The sequence below is a fragment of the Plectropomus leopardus genome, chromosome 12 (assembly GCF_008729295.1).
Source record: "Plectropomus leopardus isolate mb chromosome 12, YSFRI_Pleo_2.0, whole genome shotgun sequence".
NCBI classification, from domain to species: Eukaryota; Metazoa; Chordata; class Actinopteri; order Perciformes; family Serranidae; genus Plectropomus; species Plectropomus leopardus.
The window spans coordinates 31,932,723-31,949,321 of NC_056474.1; the positions used below are offsets into that span (position 1 = coordinate 31,932,723).

Genomic DNA, 16,599 nt, shown 5'->3' on the forward strand with positions numbered 1-16,599 from the left:
CTGCTCCCCCTGCTCCTCCTGCTCCCCCTGCTCCCCCTGCTCCTCTGTTTCAGTCTCTACTTCCTCCTTCTCTTGTTCCCCTTTCTCCTGATCTTCTCCTCCTCTTTCCTCATTCTCTCCATCACAGATGCTGTCATGAATCTCTCCACCTGCTTCTTCCTGGTTAGTGACATCACAGGGTGCGAAGGCCGCCCATTGGTCCTCCCCTGCATCGCTGTCCGAGTACACGATGGCCAGCTCGGCCTGGAGACAGTCGCTGAGGTGAGTGTCGCTCAGATCGTCTCTGTTGCTGAGGTCGTGACCCCAGGTGTCGTGCAGCACACCTGCTGCGGGCTGCTCTGAAGGCTGGGAGGTGACAGTCAGCGGCTCTGACGATGAAGGACACACTGAGCTGTCGGAGATGAAGAGGAGCTCTGACAGACTATCATCTTTCACCTCTCCTACTGTCTCTTCTAGCCATCCATTCTCTTCCTTTGTGTTTTCTCTTCCTCCATCTTCCCTTTCTGTTTCTCCACTCCCATCCTCTTTTCCATCTATTTCTATTCCTTCTCCATCTTCTCCCTCCTCTCCTCCTCTCTCTGTGTCTTGTCCTCCTTCACTTTCATCTCCTTTTCCCTCTCCCTTCTTCTCTCCTATCTCAAAAACAAGATAGTCACACTCATCTCCATCTCTTTTTCCGTTTTCTTTATCTGCAGTCTCCTCTTCCTCCTGCTTGTCCCCGATAGGTTGCTGCACCCCATGGACCTCTGGGTAATGGAGCTCCCCTACTTCCTGGCTTCGCCAGCTGACCAAGTTTTCTCTCTCCAGGTCTGTTAGTGGTGGTGATGAGCTGATCTCCATGGTAACTGGATCTGTTGGCTGTACAGGAGTGGGAGAGTCGTTGACAGGGTTATCGTTTCCGGAGCTACTGTTGTCGTGGTTACCGTCCGTTAGCTCAGGTGTTGTCCTCCTTAGCCCAGCTGTTGCTCTCTGTGGACAAAAACACTTTATTACAACCTGATAACGTGATTCCAGCCTGAACACTAATATATTCAGGGCATGTTGTGGTATTCATAGAACATTTTTATGGAAGTAAATTCCTGCCAAAAAATGTTTATTTTTTAAGATTAAATTCTAGGAATGACCAAATAAAAATACTCATGGTGAGACAGATTTATAAGATACCAAGTCACAACAATTTAGACTTTTCAAGCCAAACTACGAGATACCGAGTCAAAATTCTGAGTATAAAGACATCTTTACATAAAAAAATATTCAGTTGTGACTTTTTTAGCCAATATTATAAGATACTTTTATAGCTTTGAATTATCTTGTAATTTTGATTTACCACTCTCATACTACTAAAAATCCAAATTTTCACTTTGTTTGTCAAAATTTTGGCTTTGTATCTTACATTCTTGATGTAAATAAACTACTGACTCATACTTTTGAATGACCAAAAAAACGTTGACATTGATTTATAGCCTACTTGTGCGTAGGGTCTATGCATAGCCTGCACAGTTGGCCTACACTGTTGTGTGCACCACAACTATAAAATTTGGCTCAATAATAACCCAAAAGGTTCACAGAAAAAAAAACACTTGTCTTTTGATACACACATTCTCTCTACAAATACAACAAGCTAACATTATTAGCATAAGTCTATGACATTTTAAATTGCAAAAGTTAGCATAGCAACTTGTTGAGTTTTACTCTATTGATATTAAGCTGGAAACAACAGCAACATTTGATAAAGTGAACTCTTTAGTGTTTTCACAATTTATTCTGAAATATAAGTTAATAAAAGCTTGGTTTTCACAGAGGGAAATAGTTTTCAACCATATACTGTATAGTGAGGCGTGGATCTGATTTGCAGACTTCAGCGATGCCGCACAGATGGCCTCTCTCAAGTGGCCCTGCCCTTAAATATACATAACTTTTTGTGGTGGCACCACCTGTGCCTCCTCCCATGCCGTAAATGCACCCCTGTTTTACATAATTCTTTTACGTCTTTGAACACCTTGGTTTTATCATAAATTCTAAAGATCCTACATTTTCCCATTTTTTATCAAAGCACAATCAAATTCTTATTTTAGGTGACTTTACCATACATGTCGGCTGTCCTTCTCTTTTGTCTCTGATTTTATTGATATTCTGGAGTCTTTTAATCTTACTCAGGCTATATATGGACCAACACATTCTAAAGCTCACACGCTTGACTTAGTTTTATACATTGGTCTAAGCCCCAGCAATTTCACGACTAAGGTTATCTGTGTGTTGATCACAAGGCAGTTTTATTCAGTTTGGTCCATATAAATTAAAAAAAATACTACACCCCAACCATGGTTAAATCAATCCACACAAAATTAAAGAGAGACTGTATGAAAATGGAGAGAAAACAGAAAAAGAGAGGTTTAACTGTATTCTATGATATTTGGAAAGATTCAACAAAAACATATCGTAAGGCAGTTAAAGATGCTGTTATTTTAAGTAATTGAAACAGTCACCTTCCACTCCCCCGACCATTTTATCGATGCATCTCCAGAAATGTGTGAGAAGTTTTTACAGTTTTTAATAGCTGGGTTATGGATATAAGGCAACAAATCAATCCCCCAAATGGTATTTTACATGCCAGTAGGCAAGTTTTTGGTAATTTTAGCAATTTTAGTCCAATTTCTTTTTATCCAAAAATCATTTCCCAAATGAAACCAACCATGTGCAGCCCTATATTATTCCCACTAAGTTTCTTAAAGAGGTTTTTAAACACAGTTGGGTCCAGTATTTTATTGATTATTAATAGTTCCCTAGCCGAGGGTATTTTCCTTTCTTCTTTTAAACATGCTGTGGTCCAACCTCTACCCAACCTCGACCCGTCTGTTTTTAGCAATTTTAGGCCAATTTCTAAACTTCCGTTTTTATCAAAAGTTTTAGAAAAAAATGGTTTCTACCAAGCTTTTAGCTTTTATGTGTCACAACAACATATTTGAGAAGTTTCAGTCTGGTTTTAGAGCTCTACATAGCACTGACACTGCCCTCCTCAAGGTTAAAAATGATATTCTTTTAGCTGCAGACAAAGGGGAGAGTGCAATTTTAATTCTTTTAGATTATTATCATTATTTTAATCAATCGCCTAGAAACTTGGGTTGGCATTAAAAATACTGCACTGGGTTGGTTTTACTCTTACCTTTTAGCAAAAACCTATTTGGTCACCATAGGTAATCACTCCTCTGCTACTTGTATTACCTGTGGTGTGCCACAAGGTTTAATTTTAGGTCCCATTTTATTTTATTTAAACATGCTCCCACTTGGCAAAATAATCTAGAATCACAACATTTTTTTCATTGCCACACAGAAGACATACAGATATACCTCCCTCTGAGACCAGATGACCTGAGAAGCCTAGCTGCTGTCTTAGACTGCCTTCGTGACATCAACTGTTGGATAGCTAAAAATCACCTGCCACTCAACAACTCAAAATCTGAAGTCATATTGTTTTCGGCCCCAAACCCTTCCAACTACATTATGAATGCCCTTGGTCTCCTTTCCACAAATCTGAAGCCCACCGCCAGAAACCTCGGAGTAATATTTGACTCACATCTGACCTTTCAGCCACATGTCAAACAAGCTGTTCAGTCCTGCTTCCTCCAGTTAAGATCCATCTCCAGAATTAAACCAATGCTTTTACAGTTAGACCTAGATAAAGTTATTCATACATTCATCTTTTCAATACTCCATTATTGTAACTCCCTCCTCTCCAGTATTATTAAAAAAATCACTCTCCTGCCTCCAACTAGTTCAGAATGCAGCAGCTAGGCTTCTCATAGGATTTAACAGACGATATCACATCACCCTATTCCTTGCTTCCCTCCATTGGCTTCCTGTATGTTTAAGAATTATTTTAAGATTTTACTGATTGTTTTTTAAGCTTGTTTGGTCCTGGCCCCAAGCTACATATCAGAAATGTTAACCCCTTACGAGCCAGTTCGCAGCCTTAGATCCTCGGGTGGGGCCCTTCTGGCCGGTCCAAAGTCGAAGCTCAAAACTAAAGGTGATCGTGCTTTTGCCATCAGGGCCCCTCAGCTTTGGAATGACTTGCCCAGGGAGATAAGGCTTGCAGAATCAGTGACTTCTTTTAAATCACTTCTTAAAACCCATTTTTATAGACTTGCTTTTATGTGATGTTGTCTGTCTTAAGTCGTCTATTTTAACTTGTCTTTTATAATTCTACTTTAATTCTATTTTAATTTGCCTATTTTATTCATCTATTTAAGTTTGTTTTTTTTCATTTATTCTGCCCCGGCCATGTTTAAATTATATTATTATTTCTGTGTTTACTGCAGTGAACAGCATTTATTCATATTGGGATGGGTTGCGGTTGTTATTTTTGTTTTGTGATTGTTGCTCTCTTTTGTCTAGCCTTAGCTTGGTATTACTGTTTCTGCAAGAAACCCCCTTGCTTCTGTTTTGCCTTGTTTGTCAAAACACTTTGTAAACTGTTTTTAAAGGTGCTATATAAATAAAATTATTATTAAAGTTATTATTGTCTGCAGGTCTTGCTCTTGGGTCCATTTTGTAACCACAGCAAATTGTAACAACTTTAAACCTTAATTATTTTTTATTATTTTTTACCCTTTATTCATCATTTAGTGCATACATAAAACCAAATACAAAGTCAACAAAGCAATAGTATTGCATTGGATATTGGATAAAAGTAAAAAATCAACAAGAACATAATGATACTAACAAAAAGGAAAACAAGAAGAAAAACAAACAAACAACAATGAAAACAAACCAAAAGAATATTGATTCCTTGGGTTTACTTACATTTCATGTAACACTTTTTTTTAGCCTTAATAATATATATATAATAAACAGGTGAGTTATAAAAAAAAATCATCCCCTGTACAGTTGTCATGAATGTTGAAATTCCTGCTGTAAAGTTGGGCATTTTAACATGGGGGTCTTACAAAAATAAGCAGGAGGTCTGTGTTGCTGTGATGTATAGTTACATTTCTAGGGAGGTGCACATCAGGCTATAACATAGAGTAAGTGTCTCTGTAGAGCATATACTGTAGGTACAGGGTTGATCTAATGCGGGAGTATAAATCCCACTTTTAAAAAGGTATTTTATCTTTTTTCTTTGATAGCAATTGGCTTCTATAGAATATTTTATAAACAGTATTTTTGCAAATGTTTACACAATTTGCCGTTTTATGCTTCTCTCTTCCTCATTTTAATATAATACTACTATACTACTGTAATATAATGTATGCTTTGTGCAAGCAACAAATGAGGTTCTTCTGGATAATGTCAAAAAGTCAATGGAAATAGCGATGGCTAAAAACCAAACATCTCCTTCATTAGTGTATTCCTAACTCACATCCATACACCCCTGACTAACATTTGCACATACAGTATAGACACACTCGACAAAGTCACATAATATACACACACGCATACACACACTCGATTATAGAAGTGTATATGCCCTGTAAATGTTTGATGGGCTAAATTCAAGCCTTCATGCTACCACGGTGGTGATGCGTTGGCTGTGAGTGGGTTGGCAGATTATTATGGTCTGTCGTTACAGGCATGTGCCGGTAACAGATGAGAGGGGTTGCTATGGTAACACTAAGTATAGCTGCAGAGGCAGGCAAGCTGCTAAAGTCAGTTCTCTCTCAGTTAATGTGAGAAAGATTAAATTAATCACATATCACGCAGCAACAAATATACTGAATATGATGACATTTTACATGCCCCTCCTGAGCTGCATGATAGTTATGTTAATATGATGAGACTTTAGATGAGTAGAATTTTAACAACTGAAGTATGAAAACATTTCCATCCATGCTTTCTAACCTAAACATATTGACACACACTTACAAAAACAAGCCCTTAAATGGATGCAGATCTCAGCCACGCCTCAGAGGACTAAAGTCACACATTTATGAAAATGTTAGTAAGGCCTATGTAGCTGTGACACATGTTCATACCAGTGAGCACTGAAACTCCAGCCCTCAATTAAGTGTGATGTGGCATGGCTCAATATGCTTTTTAATGGAATAAGTGTCATGTTAAGCACTCTGCACAGCCTCTGACAGTGTCTTCATCACTCAAACATCAGCATAAATCATTTCTACAGCTGACTGGCTAAGAGCACCAGTTGCCGGTGGAGCTTTTGGTTGAGTTTTGAATCTAAAAAAAAACAATGTTTGTCTAAATTACCAACCAGACAAATGAAACATGCCATAAAGTAGTAGAATCATGACCTGCATTGCCAAAAATTTCCTAGTACTGAAACAACAGGATACCGTATTTATTCTTTGTCCCCCATCTGGTATCCCTATTACCAGGATGACATACTTTGTCAGTACTTTCAAAATTAATTCTATTATTAGGAGATTTTTTTGATCTCCCACATCAATGGTTAGGTTAATCCTTTGAAGCTTGAGCAGATTGACTTGATTTGGAAGAAGGCAATGAGCAACAAAAAAGAGATGAATGAAACATTAGCAAGAAATAAGTTTTAAAAAAATACAAGAACCACCTACTGTGGAGCAATGGATTAAGAGACTGAGACAGGTGTGCAAAATGGAAAAAAAAACTGCACAGTTACAATTGTAAAAGGATGTTTTTGCGCAGACATGGGTGTCTGTAATTCTGTACTTGACTGAATAGAAGAATACATATACAAACATGGCTTCTTTCCCTTCTCTCTTTTCCTCTCTCTCTCTCTAAAATAAGTTAAAAAAAAATACAAAAACAGGAAAATTACCTAAAATTTGTAAAAAGTACAAAGAATTACCTGAAAATTCGTTATTTAAAAAACATAAACAAACAAACAGAACGAAACAAACAAAGGAACAAATAAAAAGTTAAAAAAACAAACAAGGAAACTAAGATTTGGAAAAAAAGTGCTTAAAATTATAAATGTTGTATCATAATTTTAAAAATATCATTACTAATTCATTGGCATTTTTCTAGCTTTTTAAAACTAATTTTCTAAATCTACTTTTTTTTACAGTGTGAACACATTTTTAGCAAATGGCTCATTGCCTTTCCCTTCCAAAGAACGCACCAATTTTCTCAGTGTCCACAGGCTTAAATAGCTGTCAAAAAGCATCTGAAAGCAGCAAAAAAAATGATGTTGCTCCAGACTGACTGATTGAAAGGATTAAGACAACACAATGCAGAGATGCTTTTGTGCTCCTTCAATGAGGTCACAACATATGGGGAAGGATTGGAGAGTTATTAGTTGCACTGCAGCTCTCTCGGCTCTAATCCACGCTTCCGATCACTGCAACTGAACCTGTGACCTTTTGGATCATTGGTGGATCTGTCTAACCTTTGTCAACTTCCACAACTTTAAGCTTGAGATTTAAAAATGAAAGTCAGTTTCTGCACAGAATGAAATTGCCAGTAAAGTAAATTAAATTCCAGCCTCAAACCTCAGTTTGCCCTCCACCGACAGCTGGACACAGCATCACCAGCACCACTTAATCAGACACCTCTGTGTGTATGTGTGTGTCTGTGTGTGCGTGTGTGTGTGTGTGTGGGAGGATTACTGAGCAGCTTTAGACATCATGTGAATCATTCGAAGATGACAAATATGTTAAGGTATTTTGCTTTATCAGTGATCATTCAACAATTCACTATTCTATTCTATTCTATTCTATTCTGTGGTGGTGTTGTATTCAGTCATATGTGTTCCATTTTGTTTATCATCAGTGATTCTGATGATATTCTGCTCTGCTACAATATTCTGTTCTGTCATAGGAGTGCTGAGCCAAGTGTGTTACATAAGCCAGCATCCTAAAATCGGGCAAAGCACCAAAATCGTGACAGATAATCGCACACACGGAAGCCAAGAAAACCGGGCTTTGATGGTAGCTCAAGCTAAGCCAAAGCTTCGCGCATACACCTCGCGTATAGGCTTACGCGGTGGCCGCCAAAAACGTCCCCAAATCTCCACCGCACGATGAGGTGGACATGAACCCCGGGAAGTGTGTTGCTGTTGTTTATAAAGCCGCTGTTGACGTGTGTCGCTGATTCGTTTATTTACCTACCAACAGCTTCCAGCACAGCAGCCAAAACGAGATCATCTCCAGGCGGCCGCGGCGCGCGCATTCCTCTCCACCTCTCCCCAACGGCAGCGCGAGCAGCCAGGCGGCCACCCGCTGGCGCGAGGAGGGACGCATGCAAGCTGACGGCTGCGGCTGTGGCGCTCGTGTGTGTGTGTGTGTGTGTGTGTGTGTATGTGTAGTGGAGAGACGTAGAGAGTGAGAGGAGAGAGGAGCGAAGAGGGAGAGAGGGAGAGGGGGAGAGAGAGGAAGGAGATATCGACCCGGGCTAATATGCTGCCGGTGAATTAGAGCAGAAGAGACAAATCTGTATTGGCAGAATATTGTACATCTCTCCCTCCCTCCCTCTCTCTCCCTCTCTCTCTCTCTCTCTCTCTCTCTCTCTCTACTGTATCCCCGGCTCTGCCTCTCTCTATCTGTCATCCCTCTATACTTCTGCACGCGCATGCTGCATCCGGCCGTTCCCGCCCTCCGGGGTCCAACACTGTAAAATGTAACTATCTCAACAAGTAGGCTTGCTGGGATGCAAAGTTCACCAAAGTCACAGAGTAACTGGGTGCCTTTGGTACACATTTGAGACAACAAATTGAACCAATAGGGTTTGAGAATATTTCCAATGTACTATAAAAGCCACTTCCAAAAGGGGGGTATGTACAGAACCTAAACCTAAGCCATGTTTCCAGTAGAAACTTTTGGTTTTCATTTTACAGTTAAAGTTTACTAATGTATGAAAAACTGGTGACAGTAAGAGCAGCGGTTAAAGCAGCCACCGATCAGCCCTGAGCGCAAGTGTTGATTCTCTGCTGACCAGTCAATGGACTGCAGGGTTTCTAGCTCAGCCTTTTAATACTGGATCAGTGTGCTAGGTACCCCAACAGAGGGATGATAAAAAATGGGAACGGTAGGGAACGGTTTATTGGAACCATCCACAACTTTTCACAATGGAAATGCAAAAATGTGTACCAAACTGAACTGAAGTGAAGCGGACTGCTTGATGGAAACAGGGATTTAGATGCCAGTTGACAAATATAAAGTGTCCTCTGTTATCTGAACTCTACCCTGACTTTTGGTGGAGCTCACTCATGTTTTTATTTATTTATTTATTTAGATATTTGTATTTATCGAAAAAAAAATAAATACAAATATCAAATATTTCTTTTAATATCTCCAAGTCACCCTCTCCATTGTCTCAAACAACAACAAGCCCACCAATGACGTAATGGCTCACCCTTCAGGTCAAGAAAAACCTGCAACTCTTTTATTCCCAGCTGGCAACCAACTTGTTGGGTTCTGATCCAATTTAATTTTGGTGTAAATGCTCCGAATGATAAAAAAAAAAAATTGTCACAGGACTCTGAATGGAATCTGTTCCGTGTTTGTGGAAACAGGGTCAGAGAACATTGACTCTTGTTGCTAAGAAACATTCAGAGTTGCAAGCATGCAGGCCTGCTTGCTTTATGGCAGCACACCTAATGATGATAATAATCAGTTAAAGACTGCATCAGATCTTCAAATGGTATCATTACCAAAAACATCACAGTATGATATAGTGCTGTTTATAGTTTATTGGCACAAATAAGAGGGTTAGGGTTAGGGCGGATGGGTCAAATAGGGAAAGGGCTTATATACACACAAATGTATGAGCAGTAAATCTATGAGCTTCCAAATCTGTGTACTGACTACAAAACAGATTTTTTTTCTTATCTTTGAGTTCAAGTGAGTGAAGTTTATGACAATGGTGACAGCAATAATTGGAGCATGCCAGTATCTTTACTGAATTCATGGTGAAAATAGCAAATTGACAGTATTTAAGCAACACCTCTCCCCAAATTTCACAAATCACATTTTCAGAGGAGCTTGTGTCATTTTTAGAGGGGGCAAGCTCCCCCTGGCTCCCCTGCAGCTGGCACCCTGATGACATCTGGTACAGCAAAACAAATCAAATACCATGTAGCCCAGTATCTATCCCAGTACATTTTGGCATGCTTTCGCACAATATTGACACTTTTTGTGCTTTTTCACTCATGGCCCAGGGTGAGAAGTTTTCCAGACAGCAAGTCAATATGTCAGCCTGGCACATCTGCAACAAAAACTAAATGTAGCAACATGCCTCAGCTCAACAACCTGTCCACTGTAACAGTTTAAATAAACATGCAGCAAACTTTGATCTCTATTGTTATGCAGTCGCAGTTTCCTTGAAACAAATTGATTTTGTTCATGACAGTAAGGCTTGTTTCTGACTTCTTTATAGTGCATACAAATGCATGTAAACTACACCAGATCCTTCAAAACAAAATCCCACACACTGTCACACTCAAAAAATCATTTCTTTGATTTACTTAATACGGTTATGTCAACATTTTTCCACCAAACTGAATTGGGTTAGATTTCATTTAATATTTATATTTTCATATTTAGTAATATCATAATAACTGACATGTGTAACCAACATGACTGTATTTGGCAAATCCAACAAGATATGGTCAACTTGAATTTCATTAATAGGCCAGTGTCCAGCTAACTCAACTGACCAACAGAAATTCAACAGTTAAGATTAATTGATTAATGCCAACAGTAAAAGTATTTCATTACTCAGACATAAGTCACTTGTGTAGATGTAAATTAACAGTGGAGCCTCCATTACTCAACTGTATTTATTACAACCATACTTAAGCAACCACTGAATTCTAGTATTCTGGTAATAAGTTCTTCTGCTTAACTGGTTTTCATTGCTATAATGGTAGCAATATTATGCCAACAATTTCCACCCAGTGTAGTTAAGTTCATTAACTAACACTACTTCAGTACTGTGAAAAAGTATATTTATTACCAGTGAAGCAGAATACAGCACCATACAGCTGCTTTAAATTCATTTTTTCTTAACACAAGAGTTTTTTAAGGTGTGCAGCATGCCTTCCCTCGTGCCATGGATGTATAGAGAGAACTCGATACAGCACCGGAGGCAGGGCCCCTTTCATATAAAAGTTGCTCAGTAGTGTATTAGCCAAAAGGTTCAATTTCTGGGGTGTGAAATTATCCAGATCTTCAACATTATGTGTCCAATAGGAGCCCGTTCTCATTCCAAACTCATTAAATATAGACGCTTTGACAGTGCTTAGTGGGGCTTACGACACTAAAAGGTACGTTTTGCATCCACATGATATGCCCCTGGATGGCATCAGTTGAGAACGAAGGCAGACAGAAACGGTGGCATTATTAATATACACTGCCGGATTGCCTGATTCACAAATAGGCAGTGTCACCTGAGAAAGTGGCCGTACGGAACGTGTCATGTGAGCATGATGTGCCACAAAATGGTGTGTTGAAATGTTGCCTTTAACGACGTAATATAAGGAGCAGGAGGGTGCCCATATGGCAGATTGGAGGGGTGGTGGATGGTTCAAGCAAACCCCAGACTTTCATGCAGGAGTCTAGTGTTTGCCTCCCTCTGAATATGATGTTTTTTTCTGCACTTTACCATGTGCCTCCTTCCTCTACACCTAATTATCTGTGGCTTCATATGCGTTTATTGACATTTTGGTGTCAACAAGCCATGTCTTTGTGTTGTCTAAACATAACCATGTCCCTCTTCATCCCACCATGTGCATTTGTTGATATTATGGTAGCGACATCCCAGAATGTAAAGACCAGATGCAGAAGGATGCCTTAAAATGTAATATGTAGATGTGGAACTGCAAAGCGGCAATATGTAATGAGTTTTGGTGAGAACGTGTTGTCCATAACGCAAACACAGAAGAGATTTTGCCAGCCCATCGGCTAACTTCTGGTTTAACACTCCGCTAACCTGAAAGTGTATAAAATGATTTAATTGACGCAAGTAAAGTCTATGAAGTGAAAACTTACATATTCTTTGGTCTGCTGTCCAGGTATTACCAAAGTCTTTGGTCCAATCTCAGATAAGATACTCTGCCCACCTCATCCATTACATCAGTAATACCTTTTCCACACATTACTATTTACAGAAATATATCAGAAAACTCTTGGCATGGGTACAGTTGCAAGAGAAGTGATGGATGAAATGAGATGCCGGAGTTGGTTTCATGACCTTTACCATCGACTGATAGACTGTTATGTCATCTGTGTGTGTGTGTGTGTGTGTGTGTGTGTGTGTGTGTGTGTGTTTGCATGCGACAGCTAGGTGAGCCAGTGTCTGCACACCATATCACATCTGGCTGACCAGACCAAACACACACACACACACACACCATATCACAAACACACACACACACACACGCACACGCACACGCACACACACACTCAACAAAGGAGTGAGTGCCAGCAACCCTGGATAAAGATTTCAGATTAGAGAGACGAATACAGACAAATATGCACGCAGACATGCAGATAGACAAACAGGCAGACAGACAGAAAGACAAACAGGCAGACAGACAGAAAGACAGACAGGCAGACAGGCAGAGAGACAGCCAGACAGACAGACACGCAGACAGGCAGACAGACAGATAGATAGTAGATAGATAGGCAGACAGAGAGATGAATGCGCAGAGAGTGAGACGAGTGTCTCTGCCATCACTCGGGGAAGCAAAACCCAGTGCTGACCTTCAGATAGGAAATCATCATTGAACTGCCACCAAAGCAGACTGTTGATGTAATGACTTGATCTTTAATCTGGTGACAATCTGCCCTTAACCCTTTAGGGTGAATATAAAGCTCATACTGGACTGGGCAGCTCCTGGACTATATTTAATGCAGTATAGATCACAACTGATTAGACTTTACTTTTTTTATACGATAGTATTGTTCTAGATAATATTCCATGGTGGGCAAATTCTACTCTTCTGCTGCCCCTGCAGTATGTTTTACACTGAGAACAATTAAGGCTGTGCCAGATAAGGCTTAAAAAAAAAAAAAAAAACAATGTAGTAAGAAGATGTGGGTGAACCAAAATGCAACAAAGTCTCATTGTTAACTAATTACCAACAACTGTATATTCTACTGAAAGACAGAGAAAAAAATAGAGATTTGCCACAATAATGATAAGAGTAAGAATAGATTGACTGTTTGATGTTTTAAAAGAAGAATAAAATAAAATAAACAGATTAATAAGAATAATAAAAATAATTGGATCAGCCATATAAATGTAGCAGTAGCAACAGTAAGTGATAAGTAAATAATAGTGATATTAACAGCAGGGATGGCAAGACTGATGGTAACAAAACAATGGAAATGTATATTTGTTTCATTTGATAACACTGATTATAATAATGAAAATAAAAATTCTACTACTGACCATATGAATAGATAGTACAACCACCACCCCTGCCAAAAATAAAGAATAAAAAAAATCTAAATTACTATAATAGGAAGTACAATAATAACAATAAGAGTACACACACACACACACACACATACACATATACACACACAGACTCAGGAGTTGGGGGGCACAGTGAGAAGTGATTCAAAGAGGTGTATTTTTGTATAATTCTTTTTAGTGTGAGCTGTGTTTGTTGGTTTACCTTTCAATGAATGAGTTGGACGTGGGTCAGTTTGTCTATAATTACAGATTTTGGTCCAGGAGTTGTTATCTACTGATTGATGATAAATCCCACTTCAGGCTGGTACATAAGGAAAGATGCTGTTAAGTCAGTGTTGATAAGTTTGTGCTGCTGATAAATGGCAAGTTTACTTATGAAATAGTGAATGCTCAATGAGGTAATAGGAAAGGTTTGGGTGTAAAGTTGCTTATAGCAGGGTGACAGTACTTAATAGAGTAAATGTCATGGTTCCTGCATCCTCCTCCCCCTCACTGCCAGTAAATTTCCACTCACCTTCTTCTGACCTGCTCTACCTGCAAGCCCCGCCCACTGCTGCAGCCTGCTCTCCCCACAGCTGCAGCTCATCAGCAATCAACCCGGTATTTAAGACACTCCAGCCCACACACACATTGCCAGATCGTCCTCTGCAACATGCATGTCTTTCCAGCACTCTCCAAACTGATCATCCGTTGCCGACTCTGCCTGTCCCTGAGCTGCTCTCCTCCCTGACTCCTCCTCATGAACCTACCTGCCTTCTGTCCCCGACAACGTGCTCTGTTTCGGCATTCCGAAATCTGACGGATTCCCTGGTAAAGACCTCTCTGCTCTGCTTCGACGATTCTCCTGCCTGATCCCTGCTGGTACTGTTGTTTCCATGGACGGACTTCCCGGTAACCGAACCCCTGCCTGCCCTCGACCACCTCTCCGCTCGATCCCCGACAACGCTCACACACGTGTTGTCGGCTCACGGAGCTACGGGGTTTCCTCGTCACCAGCCACAGTGGGTACAAGCTTCGTGTCTTCGCTTCGTGTGATTCCCAGAGACATTGCTTGGGCTCACAGCTCAAAGAACGAACTCTCAGTCTGTATCCTGTTTTCCATTCGTGTTGGTTTTAATAAAAGTTATTACCAACTGCCAGTGAAGTGTACTGTACTGCATCTGGGTCCTCCATACACCCGTTACAGTACGATCTGGCCAGAAATGGACCCAGCAGACTCCGGTGCTCTTCAGTCCCGCCTAGCCCGAGTTGAGGGAATGCTTCAACAGCACGAAGCTCAACTCACCTCGAACGCGGCGGAGGCTCGCCAGTCTGCTTCAGCGTTGGAACGGGCGCTAACTCAGCTAGCCACGCAGGTACAACAGATGGCAACCACGCTGACTCACCACGCCGCTCCAGCTCCGGTTCCTGCCCAGCCCGTTCAAGCACCTACGTCATCATCCTGCGCCGCTCCAAAACCTCGGGTGGGGGCTCCTGAACGCTACGCTGGAGATCCTGAGGGTTGCAATCCGTTCCTAACTAACTGTTCAATCCTGTTCGCATTGCAACCCCACACCTTCACCTCAGAAGCAGCCAGAGTCGCCTTCGCCATTAACCACCTCACGGGTCGAGCTCGCCTATGGGGGACGGCAGAATGGGAGAGGGGCACGCCAGCCTGCTTGTCGTTTCCTGCCTTCGCTGAGGAATTACGCAAGGTTTTTGGTCCGATTCCTGTGGGTCCAGACGCCACTGGGGGGCTCCTGAATCAACGCCAGGGTAATCGATCCGTCGCTGACTTCGCCATTGAGTTCCGTACAACGGCTCGCCTGAGTGATTGGAACCCAGCTGCCCAGTGTGACGCTTATCTGAACGGTCTCGCCCCATACATCAAAGATGAATTGGTTTCGTTTGATCTTCCGCATTCCCTGGACGGCTTGATCGAACTCACCACTCGTTTGGACAGACGAATCCTGGCGAGGAGAAGAGAAACGCTCCGGGAGGGGGAGACTCGGCGGACTCTCGCCATTCAGCCTGGTCCTTCCTCCAGCCCTTCCTCGAACTCTGTACAGGGGACTGAACCCATGCAGGTGGGTCGCACCCGGCTGACAGCCGGAGCGGGAGAGACGGTCGGGGCAACTTATGTCTGTACTGTGGTCAAGCCGGACACTTCGTATCCAGTTGCTCGGTAAAAGGGCGGGCTCAGCAGCAGTAAGAGGGGGCATTCTGCTGAGCCGATCCCGGAACTCTGCCTCCAATCCACGTCCTCTGTTCCATGCCCAGCTCCAGCTCAAGGAGGGACTCCACACCCTCGCCACATTCATTGACTCTGGGGCCGATGTTAACCTGATTGACGAGGAGCTCGCTCGTCAGTTAGGGGTGCAACAGGTTCCCCTTCCTCGTCCTGTGCCAGCCAGCGCCTTGGATGGTCATCTGTTGGGGACCGTCACTCATCAAACCACTCCCATCGCCATGCAATTAGCGGGGAGACATCACGAGACCATTCAATTTCACATTCTGAGGTCTCCGAATCTGCCCCTAATCCTGGGGTATCCCTGGCTTCGCCGACATAACCCTCACATAGACTGGTCCACTGGCTCGATCCTGAACTGGAGTCCATCGTGTCAACAGATCTGCCTCAAACGACCGAGCAAACCCGCTCCATCCCTCAGTTCCGGCTCTTCCCTGGATGTTTCCATGGTGCCGCCAGAATACCACGACTTCAGGGAGGTATTCAACAAGGCACGGGCTACTTCTCTCCCTCCTCACTGAGCCTATGATTGTGCCATCGACCTCCTTCCGGGTTCTACTCCACCCAAGGGGCGTCACTACTCCCTCTCCGGGCCAGAGAGGGAGGCCATGGAGACCTACATCAAAGACTCTCTGGCTTCTGGCATCATCCGGCCTTCCTCGTCTCCGGCTGGGGCAGGGTTCCTCTTCGTGGGGAAGAAGGATGGCTCTCTCCGCCCCTGCATTGATTACCGGGGCCTGAATGACATTACGGTAAAAAACCGTTATCCTCTCCCTCTCATTGCCTCCGCCTTTGAACTGTTGCAAGGTGCCACCATCTTTTCGAAGTTGGACCTTCGTAATGCATATCACCTGGTCCGGATCAGAGAGGGAGACAAGTGGAAGACGGCGTTCAACACACACAAACGGGCATTACGAATACCTGGTAATGCCGTTTGGACTCACCAACGCCCCAGCAGTCTTCCAGGCGTTAATCAACGATGTGCTGAGAGACTTCCTGAACAAGTTTGTTTTTGT

The 16,599-nt window shown here is 42.0% G+C and overlaps 1 protein-coding gene across 1 annotated transcript; it reads right to left on the reverse strand.

Annotated features, from left to right (window-relative positions):
* Window positions 1-56: 56 nt before the first annotated feature.
* Window positions 57-8,205, reverse strand: LOC121951858. The gene is made up of 3 exons (XM_042498345.1): window positions 8,046-8,205; window positions 227-969; window positions 57-159 (listed from the first exon to the last, which is right to left on the reverse strand). The coding sequence occupies exons 1-3, from the start codon at window positions 8,175-8,177 to the stop codon at window positions 57-59; spliced, it is 978 nt and encodes a 325-aa protein (XP_042354279.1). The 5' UTR covers window positions 8,178-8,205.
* Window positions 8,206-16,599: the final 8,394 nt, after the last annotated feature.

Bases quoted from the DNA above. Each gene is read 5' to 3' on its own strand.
- LOC121951858 (XM_042498345.1), bottom strand. From the start codon at position 8,177: ATGCGTCCCTCCTCGCGCCAGCGGGTGGCCGCCTGGCTGCTCGCGCTG. The intron at 970-8,045 runs GTAGGTAAATAA...TTTTGTCCACAG, and splicing joins TGCTGTGCTGGAAGCTGTTG to AGAGCAACAGCTGGGCTAAG. The intron at 160-226 runs GTACTCGGACAG...GTCACTAACCAG, and splicing joins CAGGCCGAGCTGGCCATCGT to GAAGAAGCAGGTGGAGAGAT.